The sequence below is a fragment of the Cynara cardunculus genome, unplaced genomic scaffold (assembly GCF_001531365.2).
Source record: "Cynara cardunculus var. scolymus isolate 2C unplaced genomic scaffold, CcrdV1 Un_Scaffold_3145, whole genome shotgun sequence".
NCBI lineage: Eukaryota > Viridiplantae > Streptophyta > Magnoliopsida > Asterales > Asteraceae > Cynara > Cynara cardunculus.
The window spans coordinates 46,857-60,153 of record NW_020201363.1 but is presented as its reverse complement, the minus strand read 5'-3'; the positions used below and the strand labels follow the sequence as shown (position 1 = coordinate 60,153).

The 13,297-nt window shown below is 38.9% G+C and overlaps 1 protein-coding gene across 1 annotated transcript; it reads left to right on the top strand.

The window, feature by feature from the left end:
* The first annotated feature begins 4,581 nt into the window (after positions 1-4,581).
* LOC112503505 lies at positions 4,582-12,308 on the top strand. Its single transcript, XM_025107533.1, has 4 exons — positions 4,582-4,794; positions 11,147-11,505; positions 11,620-11,942; positions 12,042-12,308. The coding sequence occupies exons 1-4, from the start codon at positions 4,680-4,682 to the stop codon at positions 12,151-12,153; spliced, it is 909 nt and encodes a 302-aa protein (XP_024963301.1). The 5' UTR covers positions 4,582-4,679; the 3' UTR covers positions 12,154-12,308.
* Positions 12,309-13,297: the final 989 nt, after the last annotated feature.

The window sequence follows — 13,297 nt, the reverse complement described above, 5'->3', positions numbered from 1 at the left end:
TAAGATTTTCCTCAACAGAGGTCAGTTCTTTGATCCTAGAATGACAAATCTTTAATTGCTCATGAAGATCAATGTTAAGCATTTCAGCTTTAGATTTGCCATTGAGGGCATTGTAAAGGTCAACCGTCAGCGTATCCAGTGTAGAAAGACTAGAAGAAGGTTCATTCAGGGTACATACCTGAGTAACAGAAGATGGCTTAGAAGAGGTAGATGCTTTAGAAGAACCTTCGTCAGCATCAATAGCCATCAAGTAGACATAAGCTTTATCTTTATCGTCAGAAGATGATTCATCAGATGATTCAGCCCAGTCATGCTCTTCAGCAATAAGGCCTTTAGCCTTTCGCTGGTTGTTCTTCATCTTCTTATATTTCTCCTTCAGTTTTGAGTATTTATCATATGTGGTCCTGAAGGAGGAAGGAGCTTTAGAAGATGGCATCACAATCTTCTTGGATCTGCATTCACCTGCAAAATGTCCAGGCCGGTGACAGTTGTAGCAGACAGCTGAAGCCTTGTCTATTCTTTCAGACATTGGCTTCTCTCTTAGGGATAGCTGAGGAGATCTACGAAATTTGCTCTTGTTGGAAAACCTCCTAAAAGACTTAGTTAGGAGTGCCAGGGACTCATCAAAATTTGATAAATCAGATTCTGGAATGTCCTCAGAAGAGTCAATCTCCGTGATGACCACGGGAGGTGGAGAAGAAACAAAAGGAGTAGAAATTTCAACTGAAGGGGATTCAGAGATCAAAGCTAAAGGAGAGCTTTTCATTTCCCTGGATTCTTTTACAAGATTTCTTTTCAGTTGACGAGATTGCTCATGGTTAAGCAGAATCCCGTATAAAGACGAAAGAGAAAGGGAGGACATGTCATTTGACATCTTGAGACACATGAAAAAGGTGTCCCAAGACTCAGGAAGACATTCTAGAAACTTAGTCAAAGTTTCAGAAATTAGAATATTCTCTGCCGACAGTCCTAAGATCAATAAGAAGGCAGTTAAATCTTTGATGTACTTCAGACAGCATCTCGGACTTTCCACAGAGAAATCTTTCATACTGTCTTACTAGATTGATCTTTCTAGTCTCCTGAACCTGAGAGGTTCCTTCATATTGGACACATAGAGTATCTCATACGGATTTAGAAGATTTGAGTTTCATCAATGAGTGATAGATCTCATCAGAAAGAGACATAGCTATTATACACCGAGCACGCATCTCATCAGAAAGAGACATAGCTATTATAGACCGAGCACGCGTGTCTATAGTTATTTTCTTCTTGTCCTCATCGCTCCATTGATGTGGAAGCTTTGGAATCTGCCGTTCAGGAATCGCGGTAGTCGTAGCTGTTGCTGGAACAGCCGGAACAATAACAAATGGAATATATGGTCCATTTTCTATATAATGTGGAATTTCAGGATCGACACCTTCCAGAAAGAGGGACATCCGGTTCTTCCAGAGACAAAAGTTGTCACGGACAAACCAGGGAGGTTTGGCAAGAGAGCCATTATCTTTTGTGTGTGTGTTTGTAATATGTAAAGCCATTTGAAAGCAGTAAGTTATCTAAGGAGAGATAAATTAATACAGAGAAATAACAAAACACAAGGAAAGAAAGAAAACATTGCTCTGATACCACTTGTTGGTCCTGAAAGGGTCTACAAGATAAGAAACAGTTTGTAGAAAGGGGGGATGAATACAAAGACAATGTTTTCAAATTTAAAATATATATTGATAGAGAAGATCAATACAGATTTTATAAGACTGTTTGCGGAAAGATAAGGTAAAGAAAAACCTATCTAAACAATCTTTGGTTACACACGAAGCTATAGCGAACACAGAAAAGAGAATGCTATATGATAGATCCTTTACTTAAGCTAGAGRATGCTTGAAGTAAGAATTAGGTTGAAGAGTGATGCGCGCACTCTGCAAAGAGAAGAAACACTTCTATTTATACCCAGTGCATTAAATGAACATTTAATGCAATATGGTAGGTTTAGAGTGCATGTCAAGCCTTAAGAGGAAGGCTTGTCCTTTGCTACAGTGAATAGTACAAAAGCACTATTTTTGAGCAGACATCCTTGCCTAAAGTTGGTGGACAAAGAGTCGACTAATCGGCTCCATACCGTACTAACTTTTGCAAGGGTATGGGTTTGTCCTTTATGTGCATAAGGACAAGACAACAACTATCGTGCTAAGCAAGCTTCTTTTGATTGCTGAATGCTGGGATGACCTGGAGGTCTCATCATCATTCGCTGAAGCTAGAGCAGTCTTCACACATATGTAGATAGGTTTGTAATCACTGAATACCGCTTCAGATCACGTACTCGCCAATCTCTAATCTTTAGTTTCAGTCTTCGATGTTCGCTGAAGGTTCTTTGGTGTGAGTGTTGTCTTCTTGAAGTATTGTTGTCTCTGATGAATTTACAATGCAAGTTTTTCAGTGATCACTGAACATACTCAGTGATAATCGCTGGAACTGAAAATACAGAAACACAAATACAACGTGAAAGGAAAAAGGGATTATCATCAAATCATTGAGAGAGAGGATCAACACTTAAGTAATAGGAGTTGCAGCAGTAATAACCTGTACCTGTACCTCTACCTCTGAAGGAGTGATCATGGCTTCAAGTTTTTGAATAATGATCAAAGCCAATTCAGAAGATAACAACACAACTTAAGAATTACTACCTTCCTTCTTTAGACTTCTTTTTTGGTTGAGGTTCAGAGGATTTAGGGCATCTCCAATGGTTGTTTGAACAAAGCTTAATCAAAGACTTGATCATTGGAGATAATGATTTGAAGAGGCCTTTTTTTATCAACAAGTCTTTGAAGAAATGGATGTGAGTGTATTATGGTGGGACCAAGATTTTTTTTATTATATACTTTTATCTTGTTCAAGTCTTTTACATGGGTCAGCCATTGTAGATGCTCTTAAGTGGAGATGCAGCTTTGTAAGGTGTTAACTCTGTCTGATAGGCTCTCAAAATCAGTAGCAGAAGAAACAGACGTAGTAGCATCAGATGATTGTAGTATTTGTTTTACGGGTTCTTGTAAATGGACAATTGTATATAATCAATCATATTTAAGAGATTTTAAAAAATGTTTATCAACTATTGAAGGAAAGTTATGGTGAGAAATGTAACACGAGATCTTGATCATTTTTAATATCATGTCCACCCATAAATTACGCGTTAAAAGAGAACTAATATGGTGCATCTCGGTTCATCTTATTAGTGTTGATATTCAATTATGATTGGTATAAGAGAAAAAAATCTTTTCTTACGCTTTTCACCATAATCCAACCCCTACTGAGTAATACTTAGGGTGCGTTTGGTTTGCAGGAATGTTTTTGAGGGATTTGGATTCCATGGGATTTGGATTGGATTGGATTGGATTTGAAATCCATTCCTCTGTTTGGTTTGTAGGATTTGTAGTATTGGGTCTCCTTACTCAAAAGAGCTAGCAACTGTCTATGGTCTGTACAGGATTCCTCAATGAAGCAAATTATCGAGAACTACAGAAATCGAAAAGGCGACGGAGATGAAGGGAGACGAAGGGCGATGGAGACGATGGGCGACGGAGATGGTGAGCGACGACCACCGACGGAGGCGGCGACGGAGACGAAGGGCGACGGCGACGGAGACGAAGGGAGACGAAGGGCGACGGAGACGGTGGGGGACGGAGACGGTGAGCGACGACCACCGACGGAGGCGGCGACGGAGACGAAGGGCGACGGCGAAGGAGACGAAGGGCGACGGCGACAGAGACGAAGGGAGACGAAGGGCGACGGAGACGGTGGGCGACGGAGACGGTGAGCGACAACCACCGACGGAGGCGGCGACAGAGACGAAGGGCGACGGCGACAAAGACAAAGGGCGACGGCGACGGAGACGAAGGGAGATGAAGGGCGACGGAGACGGAGACGAAGGGAGACGATGTAAGCTGTGGGAGAAGATGGAGACGAGTTAGGGAAAGCATGTATGCTGTGGGAGAAGATGGAGACGATGTAAGGGAATGGATTTCAAATCCCGTGTATTTTCAAAGGATTTCCAAATCCAGCGTTTAAGGGATTTCAAAGGAATCCATGGATTTCAAATCCTCACAATCCAGCAAACCAAACACAGGGTTGGAATGGATTTCAAATCCAAATCCTTCCAAATCCCTCCAATTCCTGCAAACCAAACACGCCCTTAATGCTTATTAAGTTGTATTAAGATTTTTTTACCAAATTATTTACTCCTACCGTCCTAAAATAAGTGTCTATCAGTCTATGTTTTTATTTTAGTTTGTCTTAAAATATTCGTCCACTTTCAAAAGCTTATGTTTACTTTTCCATTTTACCCTTAATTATGAGATTATTGACGATAAATTGTCTTTTGATCAATTAAAAAAATGTAATAATTACATAGTATTACAAAAAGGTGTGGGAATTTATTAGAGGACTTATGAAGTAGAAGAGAACAAAGATAAAAAAAAAAGAAGTCGAGGGGGGCAAAGTGTAAGATTTCCGTAGTAGATGGGGATCATTTGATAGATTGTAATAGGTTGGAGGGGCGAAGTAAACGTCACTGTTCTTCCGAGAAAATTCACTTTCTTCACCCAGTGAGAGTTTCAGAGAAGTGACCTAGATTGTGGAATCCTTATCGAGAAATGAAGGATTGAAGTTAAACATTGGAAATCATAGATGCAATGAAGATGGATTCAGTTTTACCGCAGAGAATGATAACCTTGGATTTCTATGGCGTTTTGTTTCTGCTGCTACAGATCGTGGCATGTTTTAGTCGTTTACTCATATATGCGTCTGGTAACATCTTCGTTGCACCATTGACTTTTACTGATTGGTTGTCTTGCTTCCTTAAGTTACAGATAGCCTAATCTGTTGCATCATCTTTACCTTGTAATCTTAGTATATGCCTAGTTATTCACATACACTAACACGATTGACATGATTGATTGGGGAGACTGTGTTTTCTGAGATTTCGTTATTTTATGGTATTAAAGATTGTGGAATTTTATTTGTTGTGTTCAATGAAGCGTTGCTCCCTCTAATTTCTTATCGCCAGATATAGTAGCTCAGTCACCATATGAGAAAGAAAAAGGAAACTAAAAAGCAGAACAGACCATCCAGCAGAAGCACTCATAGATAGTTCTCATCTGAAATAACATCGTCATTAATCAGGTGATATTAGACTATGCGAAGTTGGAGCCAGATATTTCAATACTTGACTGTTAGGGGCAATCATGTTTTTTTAACAACCTGGATATTCAACCCTGTGAGCGGACTAATCCAATGGGTGACCACCCGCTTCGTGGGTAGCCCGGAGTCACCGCATTTGAACCTACTTGGCCACAAGGGGATTTTTGTTCCTCCTTGGATTCGAACCTTGGACCTCCATGCACTTTTGACCTTTGGAGCCCAAGCTCAAACCAATCGGCACCACCCTTGTGGTTAGCCAGTTAGGGCAATCATGTTTTGTTGTTGACCTTTGATGATCTCTCTTTAATCTTGCATAACGTGCACATGCGTTCTGTTGGGGCTTTCCGGATACCTCATTCAGTGTAGCTGCCAATTTCTCAATGGCATAGGGCTCGTATGGTCACACTTGGCTATCTTTCAAACTTGCATTCTTTCCTTTATCTTTCTTTCATGTACTAGCAAGAAGTGGCTTTCATATTAAGTTTCGAGTTTCTTTTCTTACTTCTTGTTATTACTAAAATAGTGACTGCAAGGCCCCAATTCTTGACTGGGGGGGACACCAAAGGACTCTGCCCTTCCATCCCTTAGGATAGATAGAGATGGAGGGCAGAGATTTTGGTTTTTCATGTTGTCAAAGAGTTGAACAATGGTTTTTTCTTGTTGTTAAAGAGTTGAACAATGAATATAGATGGCGAGTGCCTGATCGAATTGATCGGGTCATGTAAGAACAAGGTTCAAGTCTACTGGTTTGTTAGGATGCCTCAACTGCATACATCACTATACTTCCACTTGACACCTATCGTAATGATAAATGGCTCCCATGAGGGCACCAGGTACATGGATGCCTGGAAAGCTTTGGAGAATGTGTTCTATTGTTATGATGTTATCCAATCACTACTTCTCCAGTTGAATTGCTTGTAAAACATGGTTGATTTTCTTCACTTTCTAATGCTATTGAGAATCTTAGGCATCTTTGTTGGTTGTTGTATTCACTATTGTTCAGGATATTAAGACATGGCAACTATATATGCACTAATCCTAGATGGAACAGTTTTCCGAATGGACGCTTCAACGGCCAAGTCAATACCTAATGAAGAGCATGCATGCTCTTCGGTGAATATGGTCCATGCTAGCCAAAAGGTTCTTTTTATGCCAATTCGTGAACTGCTTAGGGATCCCCCTAAGATGATGTCCGACAACCAAAGAGCAAAAAGGGACGGGGGGATTGTGGTCTTTATTATGTGGTTTCTAATGAACTAGGTTAGGATCCTTATGCTTTAATGCTTTGCTATCAAATGGAAGCTTTTACACAAAAGATGGCTATCCACGAGGTTTTGACAAGTTTTATAGTCTCTTTTATGCAAGTTTATTGGAACTATGTGGCGAGCATGATCAACTTGCATGGGTGAATCATGGACTATCTTTCGAGCTTGTGTTAGTCCATCCAAGCTAATAATGAGGACCCATTTTATCTTCCCTAACGTGGTTTAACAAAACCATATAGAAAGTCCCATGAGACATGTTGCTCTTTTCTTGGAGATTCTTGTAAGGACTTGTTTTCATGCCATGGAGGTTGTTGACACAGTTTGTCAAAGTCTTATGTTGTCTCTTCTCGTTGAGTGGTCACATTTCTTATGATGAGGGCTTTAGGGGACAACTTTTTGGAACTATAGAACGTTTTGTAATAGATATTGGATTGTTAATTGTAGGGACCTCTAGTACCTTATGTGACTCTCTTTTAAAGGTAATAAAAATGCTTTTGCATGAATGATTTGTTTTCTTTGAAGACCTTTTAAGGTATATACACAAAAATTCAGAACTCCTCTTTTGTACTTGAGCATCGTAGAGCTTAGCGATAGAGTGATTTGTAGAGTGACATATCTCTTTGATGAACACCACTTGTAGAACTTTTTGCACATCTATTGATGGTTTGAGTCTTCTCTCTTTTGTTTGATGGGTAGGACATTTTGGTTGATCTTGAGCCCATGCATTGTTACTTGTGGGGTCAATGCCAAACATATTTTGGTTGTCCAAGCAAACATGTCAATGTTGTGAGGAAGACTTGATAGCAGATTCCTATGAAGGTAACTTGTCACGTTCATTCTCTTGTAACGGCAGGGAGACAAGGTCCTCGACTTGGTATTCATTTTCTTGTTCATTTTTTTATGTTGCATATTTGAGGTTGGTAATCATTTCCATTTCGGTGGAGATGGGTGAGATGGAGTATCTTGGATGAGATTTCCCAAGGGATCTAGAGGAGTGTTTCATGGTGTATGTTAGTTGCTAACAACATTGTGCTGTAGCGGAGTCGAAGGTAGAGGTCAATAAGAGGTTGGAGCAGTAGAGGGTGGCTTAGGAAACCCGAGGCTTGCATAGTAGTGGCTCTAAAGTGGAATACATATGGTGCAATTTTGGTGGTTACAAGTCAAAATTGGGGGTCGATGGTGCACCAAAAGGGCAGTTTCAAGTATATAGGCTCCATGATTCAGATAAAGAGAGAGGTTGAGGATGATATAATGCATCACGTGAAGGCATGGTGGGTTAAGTGGAGAGCTGTTACTGGTGTTGTGTAATAGGAAGGTCCCACTAAAATTGAAGTGCAATTCGTCGTCCTTGTTATGTTGTACATCTTAGAATGTTTGATGACAAAGAAGGTGTTAGCATCAAGATTCTTCAGAAATATTACAGGAGGAAAAAACAAAGAAGAGATATATTAAAATAAAAGAGATTTGGTGGAAGCTTTTAATCACCATGCTTTATTATATCAATCCCAATCAATGGTTTTTGGGGGAAGTTGATGTCCGCCCTGAACAAATAGGAGGCGTGGGCCACAGGTCGCACATAAGCCGCCGGATCAGTAGATTATTTAGAACTTCGGAAGATGGTCAAGGTAGCTTGCTTATCCCTTAGTTTTAACTACCTTTATCTATTAGCTTCCTTATCCTACCCTAACTAACTTTTCTTTTGCAGTTTCCTTTTTACTATGCCTAGGTATTTAGTGTAAATAATAGGTTATGAAGTTTGTTTTAGGCACCTTGAATTTTATGCAATTTACTTGAGTTTAGTCCTCTCTACGAACCTTTATTCTATTGAAGATTCTTTGTTCAGATTTGGCAAGTGTCTTCAGTAAGATTATTAGTTTTTCAGTTTTTATCCTAGTTGATCTTTATCAAAAGGCCCATGAGAGAAAGTTAGAAGTTTGCATAATTGAGGATGCTAAGATGGACCTGTGGTTGGACCATATTAGACCGGATACCAAACGAGGTTTTTCGGGAGTTGGGAGTTGCGCCTATCATGGAAAAGTTAAGAGCGGGAAGATCATGGTGGTTTGGACACGTTCACAGGAGATCGATGGTGGCACGGGTGAGGAGAGTAGAAAGTATAAAGGTAGAGAGGGCTAAGAGGGGGTGGAATATGGGGAGGGTTAGGGGCTAGCTGATGAGTTATCAGAGTACGATGGTTGGAGAGATATATGCTTTTCCTTACATTCTCTATGTTTTAGTGTGCCTATTTCTTCTTTCTTTCTTCTTTTTATAGGTGCTTACTATCTACTAGTTTTAGTTCTTTAATCCTTTTCGCTCACACCCTTGCACAAACCTGGGTCTTCACGGAACCAGCCGCTCTACCCTTTAGGGAACATCCCCATACCAGGTTGAATCTTTTGGTATATGACGGTCCTTGAGATTTAGGACTCTTTGGTGCATACTTGTCCTTTGGTGGAGACGGTATGTGACAAAAAGTCGGGGTGGCGCTGTATTGTGTTCTAATATGTAAGCCTCAAAAGGTTGATCGAGGTCTGGGTGGTGGTTGCATATCCTTGGACAAGGCCTTGGCTTAGCTTTGGGTGTGTGAACTTTCCAGCACTTTCAAATTGACTGAAACCTAGTATGATCTATCTGTTTCAGCTGGTGCACTCATTTATTTCTTACAAGATGTGCAATATTTGCTATCAGTTGATTTTTATTTAACTTCAGATTTCCTCGAGTCTTTCTAAATAGAAAAGTACTTTTTATCGTGCAAATGTATGCGTGTTTGTTTATAGATATATGTATAAATTTGTGTGTAATTGCCATAAAGAGGAATGATATATACTAGAGATGATACATAGAAGTAGAACCTTGCTTTTTTGGGTTTTTGATTACTTAAAAGAGGATAGAAATAAAAACTGCATTGACATTTTTTTTATTTTGAGGAATTTAAGGTGGCAAAATTGCACTAAACAATGTGCAAGGCATGTCATATCATCTAGTCATGACAAACGTAGTTTCTCTATGTGATGTTGAAGTATTTTTTTGGTTAATGATTAAGATATTTATCAACATAATTGGCTAAATTAAGCAAGTTAAGTTCTTGCTTATTCAAAAGAATGTTTTTTTGTCAATTTATTAGACGCTTTAACAAAGTCAGAGGAGCAATCTTTGAAAGAGAAGTCTCTTGTTCGCTCAATTTTAAGATTGCAGAAGAAACAGATGCAAGTGACTGAAATCCTCATCAGATTGCAGCGCTATTGTGGCTACATTGTGCCTTATTTCAGTAGTTAGCCATTCCTTGTAGTATTTTCTCTCAGAAAATCATGTTGTGTGTGTGCCATTAGTTAGTCATTCCAACAGTGACTTTTCTCGTAAACTCCAAGCTTGGAGCAGCAAGTATTGTTTACCATAGTCAACAAAACGGAGTCATGACATCACACGTTCTACATTGGACAAGAATGATCTTCCTCACTTCATCTTACAGAATGGTCAAGCCAAAATAGAATCCCAGTTTCACCTACTTCAGGAAATATGTCAAGTCCTATACTCTCACAACTTGAGGGGTACTACTCTCATATGAGTTCCAAGCCTCCAACCCCCTAAACCAAAGTGGCAGCAACCTGAGTGCAGAAAATGGTGGGAAGTTATTTCAGTATCACATCATTCGAGTCCTATATGAAACTCTTGGTGCACAAACATAGTCTATATGGGATGAAATGGTACATGAACTTCTTCCATTCAGCATAAACTCTTTTCAAATGAAAATAGTGAAAAAAGTGAGATGCTTTTAGTGACGCAAGTTATTTCTTATTACATAAACTTGCAAAGTTCCATATGCGGATGTTAGCTATATTCTTGTGTATTTGAATTCTGAAAATTTGGACTTCTATGTGCACTTGCAAAGTTCCATAGGCGAAGCCACGACGATTTCCAAGAAGTGGCTTAAGGAGGCAAAATGTGTCTAAATTATATGTATAATATACATAGGGGTGAGATCGGGAGAGAACCTCAAATAAAAGAACTGGAGAACCACAAAAAAGCGGATGAAAATCTATCAAAATGGATGTCAAGTTAAAGATAATAAAGTGATCGTTTTTTTGTGTAATTTGTTTAGCTCCAATTTTCGCTATATTTCACCACCTATCGTCGATTTAAAAAATAGGGGGGTTTATTTTTTTAAAAGGTGGTTATAACCACCTCTTTAACCACATCCCTTGGATCACAATTACTCAATGATATTGAACTATTTAAATCCATATAAAAAGATAGAGCTTAAAAGTGTTATATCAAGAACTCAATTCAAAAAATTTGTTCTCCCATTGGTTCTACATACCTCTAGTCTATAAGACCATATGCAGGTAATAGAAGGAAAAACGGAAAGTAAGTAATTTTTTTTAAGCCATGTAGGTTTTTGTCGCACACAGCATGCACACGGCATACTGTTTTAAACAGTCAACATGAGTGTACATGGTGAATGAGGGTTGCTCTGCGATGCCATGGTGCATTTTTTAGAATGCTGGTTCACTTTTATTTGTTAGATATTTTCTTCTCCTTAGATATCAATCTTTTACTATTTCTACCAAGGAATGTGTTTTGACTTGTTTAGCTGTTGTGAATCCTTATTGATTGATTGGAGTTGAGAAATGAGTTATTGTGTTGTTGAGGTTAGTGTTACAGTGCCCTAAAATACCTGCTCCTCGTTGGTGCAGCAAAATCTGATGGAGTTTGTGTTTCTCCTGGTGGTCGCTTTCCCCCATATTCTATCCAAGGGAAACCTCCACGAAGAGTAAGCAAGGGACCCAATGATTTGACTCTTTGTAGGGTGTTCCGCAAAAAGACATGCTGTGATGTTACCCAGACTCATCCTGCTTTGCTGTCAATTAGGAGGTTGGCTTCAACAGGAGAGGCAACTGATGAATGCTTGCATTTGTGGGAGCTACTAGAATGTTCTATTTGTGACCCACATGTTGGTGTACAAGCTGGTTCTCCTATCGTCTGCGCCTCTCTTTGTGATAGAATTTATGGTGCTTGCTCTAATGCCTACTTTGCTATGGATGCAAAGAATCAGGTTTGCAGAATATCAAACACATATTTGTTTTAATTGTTGAAGGTTCTCATTGGCCATGGCAATAAACATTTGACAAACTTCTATGTGGTTAAAATGATCTGATATGGCTGGCAGGTCCTAGCTCCGTGTGGAATGAGCGACACCGTCTGTGGTAGAGCCTCTGAATGGGTCTCAAACGGCACTGAGCTCTGCAAGGCTTCTGGATTTTCTGTGAAGCCATCTAATGATTTTAAAGAAACATTTTGCTACGGTGGCAAAACTAGTCTAGAATCTGTTGTGGATTCGTGGAGGAGTTCACAATCTGGTGTTCCACGAAACGCTGAGAGTTCCGGGGTAGTCAATGATTTTCAGCATTGGTTGAGAAAAATGCCAATTAACGAACAAGTGTCATGGGCAGTAGGTGGATTGGTTCTTACAGCAGGGCTTCTCTTTGTAAGGTTAGATTTTCAACCATCCATCTGCAAATGATCAATTTAAGATTCCACCTGCATTTTTTCGTTAAAGACAACTATTTCGTGTGTTGGTGATGGATGCAGTAAAAGAAAGAGTCACAATCAGCGCCAACAAGCGGCTATACAACGTAGCGCAAGAAAGGTAGGGGGGAAAACAAGCCCAAGGTACCCTGCTACTCAAGCAAACAGAAAATGACACATTGTAGATGAAGGAAAGGTTTGATTGATAGTCTTTGTAATATCAGTCAGTTGTAGGTTCACAATCTTTCTTGTGCTTATTATAATTATATGGACATTCGAGTTTGTCTAGTGTTGATGATGGAAAAGAATGTACTAGTTTTTTTTTTTGTTAATGGCATTTTGTGTCCTCAAGGCCCTTTTGCTTTCTAGTTTTTTCGACTTTTTCTGGACGTGTTCCTGGGATTGATTCGTTCGTTTATCCGGCGAGCCTTTAAACTTTGAGCATTTAGGGTCCTACATCAACCGTGGAATTACGCCTAAAAAAACCATTTGGCTTGCAGAAGTCCCAAGGAATTGGAATGACCAATTTAATATTATCAGTATATTGTATTTATGCTTTAAGTAAAAAGTATGAAAATGTAATAAAGGGGTGTTTTTGTAACATACAAATTTCAATTCTGTTCCTGCCAACCAATTAGGTGATCAAACTCGATCCAATTTCTAGTAGTCTTGCGATCTTTATTTCTCGTGACTTCACTAGACAAAGAATTTTCGTCAAGTTGATCTGATTGCAAGGGAGAACAGCTTCAAAGATCAATCACTTCCATGTGTTGATGTAGTTATTGACTTCATCAATCAGGGTACCTTTGGTATGTAGACAAGTCAGATCAAGACATGACAGTTGTTTAAAGTTTGGTAAGACATGACAAAACATAACTAGTTATCAAGTTGCCTTCTAATGAGCTGTTTAGTTTTTATTTTATTTTATTTTATTTATCAAATAATCAATATAAATGAAAATTAAGAAATAGTATTTAAAAATACAAAAAACTGTTATTATTAACCATCAAAACTCAAAATTTAATTTAAAAGAAAAAGAAATGGAGATGGAAATGGATGGTTGGAAGAGAAGTAGATCAAGGTTATTTATGGTGCATGTTGACCATGGAAAAGGAACAAGTTATCTGAAAAGTTATAATGGTTGTAGTTGATAGTACACAAGACACAGTGTGGCAGTAACAGATATCAAAATGGGAAAACCCCACCATCATCCGTGGGGGAGGAGGGACAACAAACACCCAACTCGTCTCAACCATATATATATATTATATATATATATATATATATATATATATATGAGATTATTTTTTTATATTTGA

Bases quoted from the DNA above. Each gene is read 5' to 3' on its own strand.
- LOC112503505 (XM_025107533.1), top strand. From the start codon at position 4,680: ATGAAGATGGATTCAGTTTTACCGCAGAGAATGATAACCTTGGATTTC. The intron at 4,795-11,146 runs GTAACATCTTCG...TCGTTGGTGCAG, and splicing joins TTTACTCATATATGCGTCTG to CAAAATCTGATGGAGTTTGT. The intron at 11,943-12,041 runs GTTAGATTTTCA...TGATGGATGCAG, and splicing joins GCAGGGCTTCTCTTTGTAAG to TAAAAGAAAGAGTCACAATC.